The sequence below is a fragment of the Capra hircus genome, chromosome 11, assembly GCF_001704415.2.
Source record: "Capra hircus breed San Clemente chromosome 11, ASM170441v1, whole genome shotgun sequence".
NCBI classification, from domain to species: domain Eukaryota; kingdom Metazoa; phylum Chordata; class Mammalia; order Artiodactyla; family Bovidae; genus Capra; species Capra hircus.
Genome location: NC_030818.1, coordinates 47986068 through 48010428, shown reverse-complemented (window position 1 = coordinate 48010428; position 24361 = coordinate 47986068). Strand labels below are relative to the sequence as shown.

The following is a 24361-nucleotide window of genomic DNA, read 5'->3' as shown; positions in this document are numbered from 1 at the left end:
ACTGATCTACAGGTGGTATATGAGTGATTGGAATGTAAAAACACTTCTTTGAAATATGTTAGTAGCTTCCTGAATCAGCAGGGCTATTATTAAGTTGTTTGAAAAATGTGGGTTTTAATTTTTTCATTCCAAAAACAACACAGTTGTCTTTTTAAGAGCATAAGTAAGAAACTTGGTCCTTAAAGATGTATATGTGATTAGCCTTTCCTCCTTGGTTGTCCTGTTCCTCTTCATTTCCTCTGTGACAAGCTGGTCAGTTGGAGAGAGGAACTCTCTGTGAGTGATGCTGAAGGATGCTACCACAAGGTGTTCCTAAAGAGGAGGGTGAGACGGTATCCTCTGCTCCTGAGGTTAGGAAGCAGGTCCCAGCCTTCATACATTTATTCTGTCTTTTCAATGACAGTCATTGAATAGATGGCTAAGAGGTCTAAGACTACTCTCTAATAAAACAGTCTAATCCAGTGATCGACGTGAAGTTCATAAAATCTCGTCTGTAAAATGCCTGAAGTGAAGTGAAGTTGCTCAGTCGTGTCCGACTCTTTGCGACCCTATTGGCTGTAGCCTACCAGGCTCCTCCGTCCATGGGATTTTCCAGGCAAGAGTACTGGAGTGGGTTGCCATTTCAAGGTCTATGTATTATGCACTGAACTTTCACATTGTAATGAAATGACAGAAATTCATTCAGCAGTTGGATTAATTTGAAGCAAACTGAAGTTAGTTACGTGTTTTATGGTCAGTCTGAAGAGAAAAGTCACCTCTGACTAGATTAGAAAAAGATGTTTGTTCTCTTTAGAACACAAATGTGACAGTATTGATCCTGTCTTGTTCAGGAGAGAGAGAGAGACAGTGATCTTCTGATCGAGACATTGGGCTTTTCTGTGACCCAGGAAAATGTCCTCCCTTTGCTCCTACTTCTTGAAGCTTTCTGATGCTGTATTTGGCACTCCTCCGTCGCAGGGAAGGCCCCTCCCTCCAGTTCTCAGAGCTTGGCCACTGGAACAGAAGATGCTGCTTTATAGAAGTCTAGGTTATGCCTCCATCTGTTGACTATTCGGTTAGTGTGAGTCTGTCCTAGGGGGCCTGCGTCACTCCTAGCTCTAGTAAAATTGAGTTTCTGTCTCTGGTCTGTGAGGGAACCAACTTTGGACTGTTGTGCCTTCGCTAGCTAATGGGCTGCTCCCTCCAGGTTCCCTAAGCACCTGGAGGGTTTTTAATGAGCCGTCTGAGAGGTTTGGGGGCATCTGTGAATAACCAGACACTCTGCGCTGAAGGTTGGGTTTGTGGATTCGAGTGAAATGTTTTTTCTTTGGAGAAAGTGTGGTCCGTGCTGTCTTTATAGTCGCAGAGGGTCTCATGACCCAAAAGGTGAAGAACCACTGCTCTCTGATACCTGTGTCTAAACCCCAACTTGCATAACCAACGCTGCTTTCTTCATTGACTTACTCAGCAGGACTTCCTACGCACCAGCAGTGTGCAGAACTCCTTGGAGAGTGGAGTGGAGGTGGAGATCTGAGCAGGAATTCTGCTTGCATGAAGTTTAGTCTCCTCGTTGCTGTTCTGTTGCTGAGTCATGTCTGACTCTTTGTAACCCCGTGGACTGCAGCACACCAGCCTTCCCTGTCCTTCAGTGTCTCCTGGAGTTTGCTCAGATTCATGTCCGTTGAGTCAGTGATGCTATCTAACCATCTCATCTTCTGCCATCCTCTTCTCATTTTCCCTTCACTCTTTCCCAGCCTCAGAGTCTTTTCCAATGAGTCGGCTCTTTGTATTAGGTGGCCAAAGTAGTAGAGCTTCAGCATCAGTACTTCCAATGAATATTCAGAGTTAATTTCCTTTAGGATTGATTAGTTTGATTTCCTTGCTGTCCAAGGGATCGCAAGAGTCTTCTTCATCACCACAGTTCAAAAGTATCAGTTCTTCGGCCCTCAGCCTCCTTTATGTCCAGCTATCACATCCATGCATGACTACTGGAAAAAAACATAGCTTTGACTAGATGGGCCTTTTTTGGCAAAATGATGTCTCTTTTTTTAATATACTATCTAGGTTTGTCATAGCTTTTCTTCTAAGGAACAGCGTCTTTTAATTTTGTTGCTCCTCAAGGGAGGCAAGATTGCCCTTGACTGTGTGCCATGTACAGAGAGGCCCGAGTCTGGAGTGCAGATACGAGCTGATGGGAATGCTGGAGGAGTCCAGGAGAGCTTCATGCCTGGGCCGGGGGCTTGGGATGGGCTCTGGAGGCTAAGCAGTTACCAGGAGCTCCAGAGAGGGGGTCATGGCACAAACTCCCTCCCCCTTCATGTTTTATTTCGGGGGCCCTCTCCTCCCCAAGACTAAGTGGCTTATTGATTTTCGTAGGACAGGTTGCTTGGAAGCGAGCCGTCAAAGGTGTGCGGGAAATGTGTGATGTGTGTGACACCACTATCTTCAACCTGCACTGGGTGTGTCCCAGGTGTGGGTTTGGGGTGTGTGTGGACTGCTATCGGATGAAGAGGAAAAACTGCCAACAAGGTGAGAGCTGACTGCATTCTTCTCCCAGCCCCTTCTACTCTTAAATTAAGCCTCTCACTGATGTGTGGGTGGTGGATTTCTGAAACTTATGGGGCCGGAGTCCATAAAGAGCAGTGACTACAAATCAGTTCTTTGCAGGTGCTGCCTATAAGACTTTCAATTGGCTGAGATGTGTAAAGAGTCAGATACATGAACCAGAGAACCTCATGCCTACACAGATCATTCCTGGAAAAGGTATTTCATGGGGTGTAGTGATTTTGTTTTGCCTGTGTTTTGATTAGCTCATAGGGGCTGGTAGTTTGGTTTTACTTTGTGTAACATAATTACTTGCTATCTTTATTTTAGTATGTACCATAAATTGTCCAGAAGTGTGTTAAATAATGCCCCCAAAGTTTTTGATTATGGCTTTGTAAATAGTTCTTTAAAAGGAAAGAAAGTGGCGCATTTAGGGGAAAGCATACTTAGGATGAAAAGGAAGGAGTGTAAGCACCCTAAAATGCATGCTAAGTCACTTCAGTCCTGTCTGACTCTTTGCAACGCCATGGTCTATAGCCTGCCAGGCTCCTCTGTCCATGGGATTCTCTAGGCAAGAATACTGGAGTGAGTTACCATGCCCTCCTCCAGGGGATCTTCCTGACCCAGGGATTGAACCCGCATCTCTTCTGCCTCCTTCATTGGCATGCGGGTTCTTTAGCACTAGCGCCACCTGGGAAGCCCACTTTTAAATGCTGAAACAAGTTATCTTGTTAGAAATACCAGCTTCTGCTTTGTAATATTGAGGTTGAAAGTACCTAATATTCTTGTTCAGATGTTTGCCTGTGCCCTTTTTTTAGCCCTCTATGATGTTGGAGACATTGTTCATTCTGTAAGAGCAAAATGGGGAATAAAAGCAAATTGTCCCTGTTCAAACAGGCAGTTCAAACTCTTTTCAAAACCAGCCTCAAAGGAAGACATAAAACAGGTATTACTGTTTATGCTGGATTCACCATCCTTGTTAATTGTTGTCTGTCTGTTTTCAATAACCTGAGGATTTCTATAGTATATTAGAAAGGAACATGGGGAGAGCTGTCAGTGGAAAGAAATGGTTCATCTGTTTCATGTGGCACTTTATAGACCCATTCCCAAGGTTTACATTATTTTTGCGGACTTTATTTGTAGTCTCTTTTTAGTAGGATTTTAATTTTCATTCCTTGAAAAAGCAAAACCTTTTCTGTTACAGTCTACTTAATAAATTGCTATCAAATTTGTATAGGTTTTTAAACTTACTATAGTTTTACACAGTTAAAATTTTTCAGATAAGCCTAACATTTTAAAATTGCTAAATATATTTTACCTGTAATAAATATATAAAGAATTGAAGAAAATAATACTGAAACGATCCTTTCTGTATCTCTCACTCAATGTAAAAATGTGTACATTTCCTTGGTGCTCACAGGCCTCTTTACGTCCTTCACGTCTGTCATCACGTCTACCCCCTTACTCTTCCTCACTCCTTGTTTTTAGTAATCAGAAATTATTTTACATTTTTATGAAGCTGTGGTGTGGAAGGCAGCATTGGGAGAAGAGTTTTGATCTTTGGAGTCAGAACTGAATTGGAATTCTTTTTCTGCTGCTTTCTGGTTGCATAACTCTGGCTCAGATGAACTGGTGTGTGTGTGCTTTAGCTTCCTCATCAGTAATAGAGGAATAATAATGCCAGTAAGATAAGTGGCGGGCTCTGTCTGTACAGTTTGTTTGTTTGTCGTTTTTGTTGTTGTTCATGTTCGGTTCGTGTTTTGAGTTCTTGTTAGGGCTCTTCATCACTTTTTAAAGCTTCCTACGCTACACTAAATCAACAGAGCATTTCCTTTTTCTGCATTTTCCCACATCCTCCTGAATTCACAGCTGTATTTCCTATACTGCCTCATTTACTTGTTCAGTCACTGGATTTTGAATGCTTACTCATGACACTGGGGTGATGGGAACAAACTGGGCATTTTAAAGAAACATGGTGGATGGAGTGATAGGAATATGAATGAATATGAGATGCTGCTACAATAGTGGGGGTGTATCTTACATCTTTCACGTCTTACACTTTCTCTAGTAATACTTAAAAGTTAGAAAATTAAAATCTCTTCTACGCAGTTCTGTTCTATTATTGCAAGATTACTGCAACTGTGATGATTTTCAGGGGTCTTTTGGGTGGTTTTGTTGCAGATATTTCTCTCCTACTGGTGAGCAGTTAGGGGAGAAGATAAGAGGAAAATGCAGTTTTCCAGCCTGTGTCAAGTTCTCCCTTTATACTCAACACAGACTTCCTTAACTGGAGAAAAAGCGACTCTTGGTACCATGCTCCCGCAGAATCCCTCAGGGTTGGAGCCAGTGACTGTGGGTGGGGAGGCCGCCTCCAAACCAGCCAGCAGTGTGAAACCTGCCTGTCCGGCCAGCACGTCTCCTTTGAACTGGCTGGCAGACCTAACCAGTGGCAATGTCAACAAGGAGAACAAGGGTGAGTGTCTCCTGCCTTCCAGAACTTTGGTCTGTTCCCAGAGGGACTTGGCACCCTCAGTTACTGAGGAACAGGGTGGGCTGAGACTTGTTAGTTTCAATAGTAATTTTTGCCTTTTCTCTACCCTGTATATATTTCCTATTCTGTCTAAATGGGAACACTCTGTCTTCAGCTTTATTTTTCTCATCCGTGCTATTATCTCAGGATGCTTGATTATAGTATAAAGAGCATGGGTTTGGAAATCAGGTATTTAGAATTTAGGTGATTCTGCTTTCTGGCTGTTTTACAAGAAAGAAAAATTGCAGATCAGTTTCTTTCACGCAGAGATATTAAACATCTCAGTGAATAGAATTCAGCACAATAAATAAAGGACTTAACACGGGGTGACCCAGCAGGGCTTGAGAAGTGCAGCTGCAGTTTTAACATTAAGAAAGTGGGAAAAAGTCATGTGAGGAGATAAAGAAAAAGAGTAAAATCCGAAACCTGCTTATAATTAAGACAAAAAAACTTAGGAACAGAAGGGAATATCCTTAATGTAATGAGTTTCTACAATAAAGTTGACAGCAAACATGTCAAATTATTACTGAATTTTTTAATCAGTTGAATAATTTTTAAGCTATTCCCTCTGTGTTCAGGCATGAAATGGGGATTCCTGTCTTCAGTCTTTCATTAAACATTGTACTGGAAGTCCTGGCTATTGCAGTGAAGTGAACAAAAAGATGTTAGGATTGGAAAGAAAGAGATAAAACTGTTAATATTTGTGAACAATCTAATTACGCATGTGAAATTCTAAGAGAATCTGTATTTATAAATACTATCAAAGTTGATAGTTACAATGTTATTTACAAAAATCAGTTGTATTTTACCAGGAACAAATAAAAGTACAGTTTACCATAGTATCACTTTGGGTATTGAATATTTATATATGTATACTATATATATATACACATATATATATATGTAATAGCAGTTGGAAATCCTTATCAAAATCAGTAATATTATTAGTATTTATCCTCTTAAGTTTCCTGGTTCCATAATAATTCTGTTAATAGAAGACTAGTAAGGGCTCTGCCTTTCAGAATGCTTTTCCATCTGGATGTTTTTGGTTTCCTTTTTAGAAAAGCAACCAGCGATGCCAATTTTAAAGAATGAAATCAAATGCCTTCCGCCCCTCCCCCCCTTGAGCAAATCCAGCACAGTCCTCCACACCTTTAACAGCACAATTTTGACACCTGTGAGCAACAACAATTCAGGTTTTCTCCGAAATCTCTTGAATTCCTCTACAGGAAAGGTATGTATTTGTCTTACTGTTTATACTCTCCTCCGCCCCCCGCCCCTCTCAATAAAGATGAACAGAGTCAGAGTAGAAGATAGTAGAGAAACTAAAATAGAAAGTAGAAGGAAGGATGTGAGTCCATTGCTTTCTTCCTTCATGGATACGAAGGCTGTATCATTGGCAGATGGGCTTCACGGCTTCTGATTTGTGGCTGATGGGCTTTGGGGTACACTGACGGGCTGATTCTAATTCTTAGCTGATGGGTGCACTTTTTCATGTACCACATCTGAGAGTTGTGATACCAGGTAGAGCAAGACGACTTGCCTCTGTTAGAGTTCTGGCCTGGGTTCTTCCCTGGGTATGTAACATGTACTCATCCTACTGTTTGAGGAATATAGGGTTTATTGATGGTAGGGAATGACGTATTTAAGACTTACGTTCTTTTTCAAATTCAGACAGAAAATGGACTCAAGAATACACCAAAAATCCTTGATGACATTTTTGCCTCTTTGGTACAAAATAAGACCTGCTCTGATTTACCAAAGAGGCCCCAAGGACTGACCATCAAGCCCAGCATTCTGGGCTTTGACACTCCCCACTACTGGCTGTGTGATAACCGTCTGCTCTGCCTGCAAGATCCCAACAACAAGAGCAACTGGAATGTGTTCAGGGAGTGCTGGAAACAAGGGCAGGTAAGGGGCCTTTTGCCCAGCCCCACCACATCCCCTTCCCAGTGCCTTTGGTAGACTTCTGACAACCTCACCCCACAGCCCCTCCCCTCCCCCCTTCCTGGATTTTAAGTGCTATATACTTTATCTCTTTTTTTCTGTACTTTATTATGTAGGGTGAATACAATAAGAGTGGGGCTCTGAGTCTTATTTCTTACCACAAACATTCCTGAGCTGTATTCTCTGATGAGGTTTTGGTTTTGATTGCTTCCAGCCAGTCATCTTTGGATCTTTTTTTTATTTTATTGCTTTTGACTGTGATGGGTCTTCATTGCTGCACACAGGTTTTCTCTCAGTGCAGAGGTGGAGGCTACTCTTTGATGTTGTGTGCAGGCTTCTCATTGCAGTGGCTTCTCTTGTTGCAGAGTACAGGCTTTAGTATTGTAGTGCTCGGACTTGGTAGTTGTGGCACACAGGCTTTGCGGCTCCACAGCATGTGGGATCTTCCCAGACCAGGGATCGAACCCATGTCCTCTGCATTGCACAGCAGATTCTTAACCACTGGACCACCAAAGCCCCATCTTTGGAATTTTGATGAGTGCTCTCTGGGCTCAGTGATTCTTGTGCGATAAATGTCAATTGGAGAATTGGATGTATGACTGAGGCTAATGAAGTTTGGGGGATTAGACAAAATAGCATAAAAATCAGGCGTCCCTCTTCCATGAATTATAACCTTATACTGAAGACAGTTTTAGGTGGCCCTGAGCCATGTAGTCTGGAACTGGTGTGTAGTCTCTCAGGCGGGAGCCTGCTTTAAAGGGCAGTGATGTTCCATCTTAAGTTTTGGTTGATAGTTTAGGCGATGATACTTGGCTTTGTGGACCTGCTTCTTTGCTTTCTTGTTTTGGTTTATGTTTTCTGGATCTCTGTCTTCTCTTCCGGACCAAACAGAATCCTCGCTAAAGGAATAGTTTGCTCTTGGACAAGGCCAGGATTTGGGAATTGCCAAATAGAAAAATGTATGTATTTAACAACAAAAAAATTTTTTTCAGTCCTGTTTACTAACACGATTCTGTCATGATGACAATGACAGACTGAATACAGTCCACTGACATGTTTGGTTTGGATTACATAATGACTTGCTTGATTTTTTGTTTATTTTAGGTAACTTTTATTGGAGTTTAGTTGCTTTCCATTGTTGTGTTAGTTTCTACTGTACTAACACAGAGTGAATCAGCTATAATGCTCCTATTTTAGTCTCTTAGTCATGTTCAACTCTTTGTGACCCCATGGACTGTAGCCCGCCAGGCTCCTCTGTCCATAGCATTTGTTAGGCAAGGATACTGGAGTGGGTTGCTGTTTCCTTTTCCAGGGGATCTTCCCTACCCAGGGATCAAACCCAGATCTCCTGCATTGCAGACAGATCCTTTGCCACTGAGCCATCAGGATAGCCATATAAATATATCCCCACTTTTTTAGATTTCCTTCCCATTTAGGTCACCACAGAGCACTGAAAAGGGTTCCCTTGAGCTGTACAGTAGGTCTTGTTTCGTTTTTTGAGGATTACATAATGGTTTTTAAAAGTTGAACTTGTTGCTAATATTTGAGTCAGGCTATTTCACATGAAAATGAGGACTTCTGGCCTATCTTCGGTAACCAAAAGACTGGGCGATCTCAGGGTCATGTTCCTGGCTGATTAACAAGAGGCTGCAGGCCAGTGGCAACACCTGCCTTGGACGGGGCACTCTCGCTGCCTTTGTCTCTCCTGCGTGTCCCTGGCCCTAAGCTGTGGCATTGCTGTTCTGTGAGTCGTGGAATCTGAGTCAGAAGGTGTGAACCTTCCTTTTCAAAGCTTGCTAGTTAATTTGAGAGCAAGGGGTGGGTGTAGCAGGTAAGCGAAGACACGAAATGCTGCGGGAACACAGAGGACTATGATGTCATTTTGGGAGCTGAGCCTAAGGACCAGCCTCAGAGAAAAAAATCAGCAGCTGTTTGAGGAGGGGCAGCCTCGGAAGAGGGGACAGGGCTGGGGGAGTTCAAACCGAAGTCTTCATTCTCCTCTCCTAGCCAGTGATGGTGTCAGGAGTGCACCACAAGCTGAACACTGAACTCTGGAAACCGGAGTCCTTCAGGAGGGAGTTTGGAAACCAGGAAGTCGATCTTGTTAACTGCAGAACCAATGAAATCATCACAGGAGCCACAGTAGGAGACTTCTGGGATGGCTTTGAAGATGTTCCAAGTACGTATTACAGACCCTTTAAGGGGCTGAGGGTGTGAAGAGGGATTGCGGGGGGCACAGGAGCAGCAGGAGCTGGCTGTCCTTCAGTGGGAGCAGCGCATTTTCTGTGAGTCTGGAGTTTAAAATTCCTGTCTTAACCTCCTCCTCCCTTTCTTTTTACAAATTCTGTGCATTTGAACAGAGGCAGATTCTCTTGGTGGTTCCTTTGAGAGTGAGATTTCAGTCACCTTTCTTCAGGTCACTCCGTGTCTATCCTGTGACAGACATGTGCCCAGTGGCGGGGGCGGGGAACACAGAGCTGGGGCTTGTGCCTCCAGGGCGGTGGCTTTATGTGGCTTTGCCCTTTCACTAGAAGATTGTCAGTATGTTTAACAAGACAAGCTGAGCTGAAAGTGCCAGAGAATGAATCCTTTTCACACAGCTGAGCCTGGTTACTGCCTCCTCACTTGGTCAGGGGGCCATGTGTCTGGTGCTGAGGCTGGGTGCTTTATGTGACTGGCCAGTCAGTAACGTGTTTACAAGTGCTCTGTGAGCCCCAGCACCTGTTGTCAGGCTCCCGCCCCCTGAGAGGGCTTGGCCAGTTAGTTCTGTAGACTCTCAATTCAACTTTGCTCATTTCTCATTCTTTTAAGGCATACCTTCACCTTGTAATCTCTTGCTTCCTTTTTGTCTGTTACTCACATGTACAGGTTATGGCCCACACTTTGAACAAACTTTATAACCAGGTATAGCTGATTTTAAGTAGAGTGTAATGGAGGTTTCCACACATGAAAGTTAAGGTGGAGTTTCAGATGTCAGATGTTTACCTGGGAATCAAAGTCTATGAAATGAAAGAGGAGGCAGGTGCAGTGTAGAGTTAGTGAAGCCTTGGCACACCTGACAGGGAGCTCTGGAGCAAGCGTTGCCCCTTGTGGTCTCAGACTGGGCTAAAGTGAGGAAGAGTCAGGGCCTGTATCCCTTCACCTCCCTCGGGCCATGGGAAGGGCAAGACCTGGCAGGGCAGCTCTCTGCAGCTGAGGCTGACCACAAAGCTGTGAGGGCAGCAGGTCCTTTGAAAGGGAATCTTGTCATTCAGTTGCTTAGTCATGTCCGACTTCTGTGACCCCATGGACTGTAGCGTGCCAGGCCCTTCTGTCTTCTGCTGTCTTCCCTGAGTTTTCTCAAACTCAGGTCCATTGAGTCAGTAATGTTGTCCAACTGTCTCATCCTCTGTTGACCCCTTCTCCTCCTGCCCTCAGTCTTTCCTGTATCAGGGTCTTTTCTAGTGAGTTGACTCTTCACAACAGGTGGCCAAAGTATTGGAACTTCAGTATCAGTCTTTCCAGTGAATATTCAAGGTTGGTTCCCTTCAGGATTGACTGGTTTGATCTTGCAGTCCAAGGGACTCTCAAGAGTCTTCTCCCAACACCACAGTTCAAGAGCATCAATTCTTTGGTGCTCAACTTTCTTTATGGTCCAACTCTCACATTCCTATATGACTACTTGAGAAACCATAGCTTTGACTGGAGGGATCTTTGTCGGAAAAAGGGGATATAGAGGCACACATACCACAGTGCGTTCCAGTTAGGCCTGTGTTCAGATCCTGACTCTTGATATGTACTTGCTGTGTATGTGAACTTGCTTATTTCATTTTTCTAGGGCTCACACACTTCCTCATGCCTGCAAATGGTTAAGGCAGCCCAAAGTCCATGGCAGCCTGCCTTTTCCATATTGATCATTCTTCTGGCCAGACCCCAGCACACCACCCACACTGAAATGTCACTGATGTTCTGAGCAAACACTGTATCCTGTATTTTCCTGTGTCTGTTGTGTACCTGTTTAAGCTAGATTATGGGACAGTACTTGGTTGACCATCAAACACTTGTATACAAACATTAGTCCTCAGGAAGATAGGCTTTGAAGTCAAACCTGGGTTCCAGTTTCAGTTCTTACTGCTTAATAGCTGGATGACTTCAGTCATCTTTCAGTCAACTGACCTCAGTCAATTTCCTCATCCAAAAGTAGGAATATTATGTACTGCCAGAAGTCACTGGGATATTGGATTCAGTTGTAAGAACTAAATGGATTTAAAACACTCAGCAGAGACTAGAACACAGTAAGAGGTGTGAAATAATAGTTATCATTGCTGTTAATCATAATGAGTCATGGCTATAAATCGTAATTTCAGCATATCTTTTTCAATTAGAGGTTCTTGGTTCCTTGACATGACCTGCAATGGTTAATTGTCTATTATAGGAAAATAGTCTGACTAAACCCTCTATATATCATCCAGAAGATGGGGGGCGGGGGGGTGTGGCTGCAGGGTGAGGAGAGTGGGCCCACTGTCTCTGGACAGAACATCAGGTTGTTTCAGTCTCTCTGAGCAAAATAAGTCATTTCTGTTTCATGCTGGCCCCAGAAAACTGGGGTTTCTAGAACATCTGTGACCTTTGATTGTTAAAGTGCTATGCTGTTTGTTATTTGGGAAGCTGCTTGCTTCTTCTGGAATACTGTATAGGAGGAGACTGGATCTATCAAAACACTACCTATGTAACATGGACAAAAGGGAGCAGCTAAAATCTCAAAGAAGCAGTTTGAGACAGGGCTCTCAAAGAGAATCCAGAGAAGACAGGGCTCTAAGACAAATTACTCAGTGATCTTTATTTTACTATCCCTTGGTGGGTATAATGGATTTCTTGACACTGAATAAATAAAATGGTTGGTCATTTGCAGGATGTGAATGTTAAAGTTAATATTTATATATCAGAAGAGAGGTGAAAGGCAAAGGAGAAAAGGAAAGATATATCCATCTGAATGCACAGTTCCAACGACTAGCAAGGAAAGAAAGATAAGAAAGCCTTCCTAAGTGATCAGTGCAAAGAAATAGAGGAAAATAATAGAATGGGACAGACTGGAGATCTCTTCAAGAAAATTAGAGATACCAAGGAACCATTTCATGCAAAGATGGGCACAATAAAGGATAGAATGGAACAGAAACAGAAAATATTAAGAAGAGGTGGCAAGAATACACAGAAATACTCTACAAAAAAGATCTTAATGACCCGGATAACCACAATGGAGCGATCACTCACCAAGAGCCAGACATCCTGGAGTGCAAAGTCAAGTGGGCCTTAGGAAGTATCACTATGAACAAAGCTAGTGGAGGTGATGGAATTCCAGCTGAGCTATTTCAAATCCTAAAAGATGATGCTGTGAAAGCACTGCACTCAATATGCCAGCAAATTTGGAAAACTCAGCAGTGGCCACAGGGCTGGAAAACAGGTCAGTTTTCATTCCAAACCCAAAGAAAGGCAATGCCAAAGAATGCTCAAACTATCACACAATTGTGCTTCTCTCACACGCAAACAAAGTAATGCTCAAAATTCTCCAAGCCAGGCTTCAACAGTATGTGAACTGAGAACTTCCAGATGTTCAAGCTGGATTTATAAAAGGCAGAGGAACCAGAGATCAAATTGCCAACATCCGTTGGATCATAGAAAAAGCAAGAGAATTATAGAAAAACATCTACTTCATTGACTATGCTAAAGCCTTTGACTGTGTGGATCACAACAAACTGTGGAAAATTCTGAAAGAGATGGGAATATCAGACCACCTGACCTGCCTCTTGAGAAACCTATATGCAGGTCAGGAAGCAACAGTTAGAACTGGACATGGAACAACAGACTGGTTCCAAATTGGCAAAGGAGTACGTCAAAGCTGTATATTGTCATCCCTGCTTAGTTAACTTACATGCAGAGTACATCATGAGAAACACTGGACCGGACGAAGCACAAGCTGGAATCAAGGTTGCTGGGAGAAAAATCAATAACCTCAGATATGCAGATGACAACACCCTTATGGTAGAAAGCAAAGAGGAACTAAAGAACCTCTTGATGAAATGGGAGGGGAGAAAAAGAGGAGAGAGGAAAAAAAAGAAAAAGACCTCTTGGTGAAAGAGGAGAGTGAAAAAGCTGGCTTAATCTCAACATTCAAAAAACTAAGATCATGGCATCTGGTCCCATCCCTTCATGGCAAATAGATGAAACAATGGAAAGAGTGACACACTTTATTTTCTTGGGCTCCAAAATCACTGCAGATGGTGACTGCAGCCTTGAAATTATGACACTTGCTCCTTGGAAGAAAAGCTATGTCCAACCTAGACATCGTCTTAAAAAGCAGAGATAATACTTTGCTGACAAAAGCTCCATAGAATCAAAGCTATGGTTTTTCCAGTAGTCATGTATGGATGTGAGAATTGGACCATAAAGAAGGCTAAGAGCTGCAGAATTGATGGTTTTGAACTGTTCAGATGGAGAAGACTCTTGAGAGTCCCTTGGACTACAAAGAGATCAAACTAGTCAATCTTAAATCAGTCCTGAATATTCATTGGAAGGCTGATGCTGAATCTCCAATACTTCAGCCACCTGATGTGAAAAGCCGACTCTTTAGAAAAGACTCTGATGCTGGGAAAGATCAAAGGCAGGAGGAGAAGGGGACGACAGAGGATGAGATGGTGGATGGCATCACCAACTCGATAGATAGGAGTTTGAGCAAGCTGTGGGAGTTGGTGATGGACAGGGAAGCTGGCGTGCTGCAGTCCATGGGGTCGCAAAGAGTTGGACATGACTGAGCAACTGAACTGAACCAAATGTGTCAAGTTATAAAGATTTTGCAGAGACAGATACATTTTATTTGCATTGTTAAGGCATAAAGTGCTAATTTGCCATTGATTTTTATCTATTTCTGAGTTATAAATAGTAACAATTCAGTAATTTCTGGTTATCTTTCAGACCGCTTAAAAAATGAAAAAGAGCCAATGGTGTTGAAACTTAAGGACTGGCCACCAGGAGAAGATTTTAGAGATATGATGCCCTCCAGGTATGATTATGGGGAAAGGGAGAGATGGTCCTTTTCTTGAGAGATGATGATGCTGGTGAGATGAAGTTACTGACTTTTAAATCTGGCTCACTAATGAAAACCCTCTGTGTTTCCACACTGTGGTGCTCCGCCAGAGAAAAGGCTGACTCAGGCATGCATGCACTCATTTGTAGGCAGGAGTGAGATCAGGCATGTTAGGGTTGGGTAGAAGAGAGTGACATTGCTTTAGACAAGACAGTGGAATTGCTCGATCCATTTTCCTGATTTGCGCTTGAACCTTGAGTCCTCAGTGCAGTTCAGTCGCTCAGTTGTGTCCGACTCTTCGCGACCCCATGAATCGTAGCATGCCAGGCCTCCCTGTCCATCACCATCTCCCAGAGTTCACTCAAACTCACATCCATTGAGTCGGTGATGCCATCCAGGCATCTCGTCCTCTGTCCCCTTTTCCTCCTGACCCCAATCCCTCCCAGCATCAGTCTTTTCCAATGAGTCAACTCTTCGCATGAGGTGGCCAAAGTACTGGAGTTTCAGAACTAAGGAATTATATATCCCTTAGTGTTACTTCATATCAGGAAGTTTCTGCTCAGATCTTTTGTCTGCAGTGTTCTAGATTATTTTTTTTTTCTAGATTATTTTGATATATATGTGTGCTGTAGGAGAGAAAGAATACTTTGTTCATAAGCACTGCAATTCTAACCTTAAATGTTTTTTTCATTTATATTGAAGTACAGTTGAATTACAATGTTATGTTATTCTACTGTACAGAAAAGTGATTCAGTTATATGTATGTATATATATATACACCCATTCTTTTTCATTTTCTTTTTCATTGTGGTTTATCATAGGATATTAAATATAGTTCCCTGTGCTATACAGAAGGACCTTGTTATTTATCTGTTCTATATTTACCAGTTTGTGTCTGCTAATCCCAAACTCCCAATTCAACTCTCTCCTGCCCACCTCTGCCTTGGCAACCACCAGTCTCTCTGTGTCTCTGATTCTGCTTCACAGATAGGTTCATTCGTGTCATATATAGATTCTACATATAGGTGATTAGAAATGCAAATCCACTGTCTTCTTGTTCTAGGTTTGATGATCTGATGGCCAACATTCCACTGCCTGAGTACACAAGGAGAGATGGCAAACTAAACTTGGCCTCACGGCTGCCAAACTACTTTGTTAGGCCAGATCTGGGACCCAAGATGTATAATGCTTATGGTAAGAAAGAAATGGCTAACTTGAAAAGATTATTACAGAAGTAAAACACATTAAAATATTTGTAACATTGGTTTTGGGGGAGAGAAGATGTCTGTAATCCTACCCCTTCGCATAGCAGTGGTCTTCATTATTGCATATTTCCTTTCATTCTTGGCCACGTGTATGTATATTTCCCTTTCTTAATTACAGTTGTAGGACATATGCCATTTTATAATAAAAATTTTCTCTTACACTTAATACTATACAAGGAGAGTTTTACATGTTGCTCAGTGGTTTTTAGTATGATCATTTTTGATGGTTGCATGGTACCTCATTTAATGGTCAGTTTATTCATTGTTTTAATGTTGCTGGACGTTTAGGTCAATCTGTTAGATTCTCAGCTGTTTTAACATCAGCTGCACTTAAATGCAGTGTTCCATGCTGGTGGGTAGTATTTAGTTATTTAAGTTAGTATTAAATATACTCTTTGAATTTGTACTTCATTGTTTTTCCTTCTTCACGTAATCCCAACTGCAGTGTCTCAGACTCGAGGGTGGCAGACCCTCTTTGACATCTTTGACATGTTCTCCAGACACCATTGGGGTAGCGGGAGTGAGGGTTTGGACCTCAGCCCCCAATTCTTTTCTTACAGTGGAGTCAGCCTGGGAACCACCTGGAGTGAGGTCAGGGAACATTTCTAGAGAGGCCTTTATTTTGGGGAGTTCCCACAGTCCAGGTGCCCAAGATAGTTCTGCCAGGATGGGCTGAGAGGTGGTCTGGGGGAGAGGACACAGCTGGCAGTAGTCCCCTTGCCCATGCCCATTTCCCCTTGCTCTTCAGGTCTCAGTTTAGAGAGCTCTCTGCCTGTGTTGTGGGGCAGCAGCCTGTTCTGCAGCTGTGCTACCTTCCCCTGAGCCCTTCAGAGCAGCTGGATGGCTGGGATTGCAGGGTGTGTTCTGTTCACAGTGAGGATTTACAACAAATTTACATGAATGGAAGCATTTTTCTACTAAAGCAAATGGTGTAATGTTATATCACGATTATCCAGGTCTAATAGAAATTAGAAAGCTGTATAAGGTAGAAGTGGTTACCTGAGATGTTTTTAATATAAATAGTCTGTTTATTTGGTTTAAATAGCTTGATAGAGGTCTTTCCCTTCTAGATCCAGTTGATAGATGGCAGTGTCACTCTATAATAGCTTTCTGTATCAAAATTCTTCCCATTCAGAGTAACCAGTGAGGGGTGGAAATAATGAAAACGTGTTCATTTTCAAACATCTTCCACTTCATGATAAACCTCACTAATGAGCAGTCATTTTTTAAAAGTTGGGTGATTCCTCCATGAGACAAAGTAGAGTGAAAGGCTCTTTGGAAAGATCACAAGTCAGCATCTTTCCAGCTTCACCACCACCAGCAGTTTTACAAATAGGGACCAGGACTTGAGGATGATAGAGGGGATATTGACCTGACTAGGAGACCCAAAGGGCGTCTAGTTACAGGTCTGGGACTAGGTCTTAAGTCTCCTGATTTCCAGGCTTGAACCAGTCTCCAGCCCCAGTGGTCTGTCACCTAGCAGCCCCTACTGGGTCTGCTTATGTTCTTTGCGTGAAAGTCTATGGCGTGTTTTGTTTCAGGATTTTCTGTTTTATGGGAATCCTTTCCCTGGGACCATTGTTTTTGGATCCACTGGCCAAACCAGCAAGCAGCTCTTGATGTCTTTCTGAGACATGTTCACCTTTCCTCACTCCTCCCAGCTCCATCTGCTTCCTTCTGCTCCCAGTGTTAGCCCACATGCTGACATTTGTGCTTATCATTTCCTTACATTTATAATTTTACCATATATTTGTATTACTGCAAAATGTTCTTTCAGTATTTAACATACTTTTGAACTTTATATGAATGGTATCAGACTTAGGGATATTCCTCCATGTTGTCATTAATAACTATTCATTTAATTCAGTTGCCGTCTATCACACTGCTTTTTTTCTTCTCAAATTATACTTGTTTGCTTTTTACTATAAAAAATTAAATGCACTGAAAACCTGAATCTAGGACAGTGACTTCCCATGTCCTCGTCTCCCAGTTACAACAGCTGTCAGACTTTTTTTCCATAGTTGTTTCCTATTTCCCCTCTTCATACGTTTTCCTTTACTCTTTTAAAGAAAATCTCATATATCCTATGATTTTGTCCAATATCTAATGCTTTACTCACTCCTAGGGCTGGTGTTTCAGCACACTGGAAAGAAGGGAAACTGCAGCTGAGCCCTAGAGCCATGATCCCAGGTTGAAATGATAAGGTGTTGGCTCCTGTGTGTATGGCTGCTCCTAAACCACAGGCTCCTGCGAGCCAGAGAGAAATTCCTTGGCCTCCAAACAAGACAGGGCTTAAGTTGCAGGGCCTGGCGGGTTAGAAAACAGCCTTGGCTTGCCCATCCCGAGCCATGCTTGACTCTGTGCCCAGTCAAGAAGCAGTGTCCTCATGTCAGGATGGGGATCCAAGGTAACCGCAAGGCTTGATGAGCCTCAAGGTGAATGCCGAGCAAATAGGCTTTCTCCTGGGGGAGGAGACTAGAGTCTCAGGTTATGAGCACCAGCATGGACTTCATGCTCTGGCTCGTATGTGTGTGCTAAGTCGCTTCAGTCGTGTCTGACTCTGTATGATGCCATGGTCTATAGCCCGCCAGGCTTCTCTGTCCATGGCACTCTCCAGCAAGAATACTGGAGTGGGTTGCCATGTTCTCCTCTAGGGGATCTACCTGACCCAGGGATCGAACCTGTGACTATGTCTGCAGCATCAGCAGGCGGGTTCTTTACCAATAGTGCCACCTAAGAAGCCCCTGCCTGGCTCAACCTCTTCCATAGTTGAGGGATCCAAGTGTGACTGAGTACATAGTCATTTGAGGTCCTAGCTTTCTGTGTGTGTTTGGGGCAGGGGTAGGGAGGTGTTCTGTTAGAATCCCCGTCTTATGTCTTATCCCAGGGTCCTCAGCTGTGACAACCAAAGCTTGAAAGCTTGAGCTCGCCTGGTTGAGCACACATCCTTTTGGCAAATCCCAGCCTCAGTGGTCCACTTTACCTTCCCGAGTCCTACTTTCTAGGATTGACTTTCTTTTCTTGCCAGCATATTGGCTCATTTTTAAAAAGCCCTTTTGTCTTTTTTTTTTTCATCCATATTTTATTTAAATTTCATCCAGATTTTCAGATATTTTGCTTAGCACCAGAAACTAGTATTAGGACTTGTTTTTTTATTCTTACAAAAGTAAATATTTAATATTTATTCAAAGTTGAAAGGATAAAATAACTTAATATTGAATGTTGTTCTGGTACTCTTCCATGCTTAGAAAGGTAGATTTTAAATTTTGTGGCCAAGTCTTCCAGGGAGTGGGAAAGACTGTGGCAGCCTGTGCTATTTCAGTAAATTTCAGGCTTTTCTGCCTGCAGGATTAATTACTCCAGAAGATCGGAAATATGGAACAACAAATCTTCACCTAGATGTATCTGATGCAGCTAATGTCATGGTCTATGTGGGAATTCCCAAAGGACAGTGTGACCAAGAAGAAGGTAGGATCCTAAGCATAAAAAGAGTGGGGCTTACTCTCTGAGCTGGAACATGTGTGATCTGATATCTGCCTTCTCTTGCTCCAGAAGTCCTTAAAACTATCCAAGATGGAGATTCTGATGAACTCACAATAAAGCGATTTATTGAAGGAAAAGAGAAGCCAGGAGCTCTCTGGCACATATATGCTGCTAAGGACACAGAGAAGATACGAGAATTTCTTAAAAAGGTGTGCTCCTTCCCCTGTGGCATGTGAAGAGAGAAACGTGCAGAATGGCAGTATTATTAATGACTACATGTCGAGGCCTGACTGGGTCACTGACGAATAATCACAACCTCAAATGTTAAACCTGTGCATCTCAGATTGGGTAGGCCAAAGCTGGTTTCTAAGGATCATCGGTTTCTAGATGATTAGGCTCACATCTTTGAAAGGGGGGGAACTTGTTTCTCATGTCTGTGTTTTATGTTCCAGTGAATTTGGAGGGTTTTGTGCTCTGCCTTCACCTTCATGGTAGTTCCTCTGATCATTACATAGTATCTATTTTCACAGCCCTAAAAACCTAAGCACTTTAGAAATCCATGTATCATTTCTTCGCCCTTGATAGCTGTGTTCCGAGTGAGTTACTCAGGTCTCTGTTGGTGTGGTCCACCCTCATGTGGTAGTAGGTCAGGGAGACCTCACACCCTACTGGTGGCCATCAACGTATGAAGGGTCATAGGAGAGGTATACAGGGACTTTGAAGATCCCAGGATTCCGGTAGTTCGGTTATTCGGCAAGGGTTCTGTGTGGAATCCTTAGTTCTAGACACAGATGGGCATGTTCAATTTTTAACCTGTTTGCCACTGAGGCTGCTAGTTTTAGCACAGATACTTAATGGCTGGTACTCTTCATTTGTTCATGAGGAGTGGATATGCATGGTCCTAGCCTTGTGCCAAGTTAGATCCTTAACCAGTGTTTGCCTCAATCAAGATGTCTTTTGCTAAGGATAACTTGGGTCTTCCAGAGGACCTGCTGGTCACCGTGTTGTTCCTTTGATAGTGTCACCCTGAGTTTGTGCTGCCCAATACTGGTCCAGAATAAACAAGTTTCATCTGTAGCCATCTTTGGGACTGTTTCATAACTCAAATTGTTAGTGAATTAGAGGTTTTTAACAACTGTAGAGCAATAAATCTATTTTTGAGGAGCTTAAGTCTATTTACATTCAAAAGTCTAGGCCAAAACATTGTCCAAACACAGTATTTACAAAAATAATGCAGACTGCCAGTCGTGGTTTATAGGAAATGACAAAGGAACCCACATTTTCTTTCAGTCTCTTGATTCATTCAGTTATTGTCTTTGAGTACTATTTTCTCTTTCTGCCATCCAGGGCTTATGTTGAAGAAGGCCTGATGTTTACTGACCGTCCACATTGTTCAGGGGGCCAAGCACGTAACTCCTGGAGCCCTAGCACGTAACTCAGTTTCATAACCTTTGGAATGTATTCTAGGTGTCAGAAGAGCAAGGTCAAGAAAACCCTGCCGACCACGATCCCATTCATGATCAGAGCTGGTATTTAGACCGATCACTGAGGAAGCGTTTGCATCAAGAGTATGGGGTTCAAGGCTGGGCTATTGTGCAGTTTCTTGGAGATGTGGTATTTATCCCAGCAGGAGCGCCACATCAGGCAAGAACCATTATTGTATTTTTTATTCTCCATACACTACTGATGTGGCTTGTGTTACTGATGTGGCTTCTTGTTTTCCAGGTTCATAACTTATATAGCTGTATCAAGGTGGCTGAAGATTTTGTTTCCCCAGAACATGTTAAGCACTGCTTCTGGCTTACTCAGGAATTCCGCTATTTGTCACAGACTCATACAAACCACGAAGATAAATTACAGGTAAAAATAGCTGTGATCCCGGGCATTCTCTGACTCTGGCTTCATGGCCCTTTATCAGTGAATGTCTATCCATACCAAGCTGTAGAACAATGAGCATATGATTGAAGCCCTCCTCAGGGCCAAGTTCAAATTCCCTGGCCACCAGAAGATCCATCCACATCTCCAAGAAATGGGGATTTACTAAATTTAATGTGGATGAATTTGAAAACATGGTTGCAGAAAAGCAGCTCATCCCAGATGACTGTGGAGTCGAATACATCCTTAATCTTGGGCCCTTGGACAAATGGCAGGCCCTGCACTCAGGAGAGCCTTGGTGCTGTCCCCTGCTTATTCATGCCCACCAATAAATCCTTATTTCCTGTCAACAAAAAAAATCGTCCATGAACTTGGCCATATCACACTAGGTAACAGTGAGTTGATGAACTGGCTGGTTCTGCTATCTACTTAGGCAAAGGAGGAATAAACCAGAAGGGAATCTCACTTTGGTTTAGAGGCTTGCAGTAGTGAGTTATCTAAAACATGTGATTTCATTTAGAAAACTAGGGACATATATAAACCCTGAAAAAGAGAGCTGTACCCTGGGACTTGCTTCTCTCTGCACTCATTGAGGGCAGGGCCACACAGGATCAAAACCTATGGAAGGGGGAGAATGAGCTTTTCATTTCTTCAAAGGAGGCATAGGTTTAAAATGTGTATAAAATCCTCAAGGATCCCAGGGGCCTTTCAGGTATTATTAACATTTCATATTGAATTTTGAGTCCTAAGTTGCAAGAGCATGGTAATGAAATTGGTAGGGGGAAAGTTTATCCTCAGTGGACAGATTTTAGATTTAATGCTAAACTGACCATATTTTCTCTCATTTCGATCAGGTGAAGAATGTTATCTACCATGCAGTAAAAGATGCGGTTGCTATGCTGAAAGCCAGTGAATCCAGTTTTGGCAAACCCTGAGGGTCCCAGAGGCGCCTTACCCCTGCACATTGGAAGTGAATTACTGGCAGCTGTTCAAACTCTTCAGGCAGGATTCCTGTGGACTTTGAGACTCATGTTACCTCATCTTCTTTTTTAAACTGTACCCACCTGGTAAGGGGGTACTCTGTCTAATGTATATTTCTAGTGTTTACAGACACTAAATGTGTATATGTAGTAACTATTTACAGAACATGCATCCTTTAAAACTGTGACTTCTCACCTAGTGCAGAGCTTCTACCCAACTGTAAAAACAGAACCCCTTCTCAGTTTTGGAACAACATCTGCAGTTAATCCCCAGCTGCGTGGTTGGACAGGTTAATCAAATGGATTATAACTCATAGGAACCACCACGCAGTTGATTTGGGTTGTTTTGTTGTGTCTGAGTACCCTCGCCCCCAGCCCTTAAGGTTCAGAAGAACAGTGGAGGAAGCGACGACCAACAGTGCAGTTCTCATACTATATTGCATTAGGACTGGCGTTATATAGCAGAAGTCAACTACTGTACAATTCTTGGGGTTAACCATCTTTAGTTAAATGGAGTTTTAATTTAAATTGAAGCTTTGCTAATTTTAAGTGTTAAGCATTTTGCATTAAAGTATTCATATAATGTTTTGACTCAGTTTATTGGCATTATTCTCTGGTTGCAGAGTCAACACACATTTCATCAGTGTTAACGGGTGTAAGAGTTTACGCCAGGAAGTCGTCTTAAAAGCACAGAAATTTGATGCTGTAGTGATTTCTGAATGGGTATTACAGTTCTCACATGGAAACAAGTTCCTCCCCAGCCAAGTGGAAACTCCTGTCACATTTTTGTAAAGAAACACCGCTGATTAACTACCTTTAGAAATGAGAATTAACCGAAAAACCAAATGGTGACTAGCCAAATGATTCTAAAAAGTTAAGAGGTCAAAAAACTGTCTCTCTTCTGACCCTTTATAATTCAGGAGTTTACAAAAGAAAATGAAATTATTAGATTAGAAGTTTTAAAACTTGTAGTATCGAAAATAATCATCTCTGTGAAGAAAGGAAATTCATAGAGAAGCCAGTTTTCTATACCTTGTTGATTCTCGTAGACAGCTCTAGCTGTACTAAAATGAATTAAATTGAAATCAAGTAACATAGACAAGGCCTGGAGCCTGGGTTTTTACCTATGAGCTCAGAGTGGTAAATCAAAGATGCATACCTAATGCTAACCCACCTGAAGCCAAAATCTTTAATGGATGAACTTTCAAAAACAAAGTTTTCTGAAAAGAATAAATGGAAATATCTATTAGTGGGAAACATCTTCCTTGGGAACGTCTTACCAGAAGCTCCTTTATACAGTTTTGTTGATTAGAAATCTCCAAAAGCAAAAAGATGAAAAGTTGAATTCTCTATTGAAGAAATCAGATGTGTATGCCCACAAATAAAAAAATTGAGAGCTCCCATGAGCAAGAGTCAATGCAAACCCACAAACTGCTATATTAAACCTGCAATGTTTGTAGATTCTGGAATGATCCAGTACTTTATATTCTGAAACATTTAGTATGCGTGAAGAAATGGGTTTATGGGGATATGATAAAAGAATGAGATTGCCATAAGTGACCAAATTGGGAAAGAAGCTGAATAGAATTTACAGAAATGAGACATTAAAATTAGAAATTCAGCACATGAGTTAAGGGGCAGAAAAAAGATCTTTTACAAACCAAAAGATTGGTAAAAAGATACAATTCAGCATTGAGTAACAGGGAACTATAGGGAAATGTTTACTTATAAGCTGGACACAGAAAAGTACAAGTTTGACAATAAGAGAATCAAGAGATTGGTTGCCGGGAGCCAGTGTGAGGAATCCCGCCCGTGCGTGACAAGGTCATGAGGAAGGAAGCTGACATACTCAAGGCGTGCCCAGACTTCAGGGGCCCCTCTGGAAATTCCTAAGCATGTACCCCAACAAAAATCTGCCGGGTTTTGTGCTCTGCTTTTCCACTTTTCTGACATTCTCTGGAAAAAGTCAATTCAGGGCTTTAGTCTTCTGCATTTGAAAGAGTGTTTCAATCCAAAAACCCCTCTGATGGCTTTCGTGTGATTGTTTGAGGCCTCCTGACTGCAGGAGGCACAGGAAGCTTAAAACATCCTAGGAATGTAGGGGCTTCCGAGGAGTCAAAATCTTTAGAATAGGACTGATTAAAAGTTTCATTTGTTGAGTCAATGCTTGCTGCCAAATTTTCATATCCTTTATTTTTAGATATAGTTGGTATATAGAAAAACAAGTAGTAGACCTGGTATTAGCAACATTAGATCTTTGAGTTAAGTACCTTCTTTGTTATAACCCACTGCACCTTTGTTCTATAGAGATGTAACTTTAATGCTTTAAGGAGATGCAGATTAAAGAAAAACACTTCAGGGGAAACGAAATTAACATTCATTAAAGAAGAGCCAAAAAGTGTTAACAAGCCTCTTGGCCAGAAGATAATGTAAATCACCTGAGACCTTTTGTATACAAAAAGATATACAGAAAGAGTCTGGGCTGCGAACGCTACATAATTTTGTATTACCCATTGATCTCTATGTATAATCAAAAGTATAAAAGGCCTTGAAGGACAATAGAAGGAGAGCCAGTCGCTGGACTGGTTTCCTCCGTGTGTGTCTCTCTCTCTCCTTTTCCCTCCCTCTGCTCTTTACTTTAATTTCAGGCTGAATTTCCATCTGGGGCGCGGAGGCTCGCCAGGTCTACTTACTTGCC

At 42.2% G+C, this 24361-nt stretch overlaps 1 protein-coding gene across 2 annotated transcripts in view; it reads left to right on the top strand.

Annotated features, from left to right (window-relative positions):
* Window positions 1-22254, top strand: part of KDM3A (lysine demethylase 3A) — a 56388-nt gene extending 34134 nt beyond the window's left edge. For both annotated transcript variants that reach the window (XM_018055358.1, XM_018055359.1), the window contains exons 13-26: window positions 2356-2508; window positions 2647-2742; window positions 3342-3469; window positions 4801-4996; window positions 6115-6287; window positions 6728-6964; window positions 9008-9179; window positions 13949-14036; window positions 15124-15254; window positions 18674-18793; window positions 18878-19017; window positions 20276-20452; window positions 20534-20668; window positions 21538-22254. In XM_018055358.1, coding sequence (XP_017910847.1) covers window positions 2356-2508; window positions 2647-2742; window positions 3342-3469; window positions 4801-4996; window positions 6115-6287; window positions 6728-6964; window positions 9008-9179; window positions 13949-14036; window positions 15124-15254; window positions 18674-18793; window positions 18878-19017; window positions 20276-20452; window positions 20534-20668; window positions 21538-21618 — 2027 coding nt within the window. In that variant the 3' untranslated portion in view covers window positions 21619-22254. The remainder of the gene's footprint in view (window positions 1-2355; window positions 2509-2646; window positions 2743-3341; window positions 3470-4800; window positions 4997-6114; window positions 6288-6727; window positions 6965-9007; window positions 9180-13948; window positions 14037-15123; window positions 15255-18673; window positions 18794-18877; window positions 19018-20275; window positions 20453-20533; window positions 20669-21537) is intronic.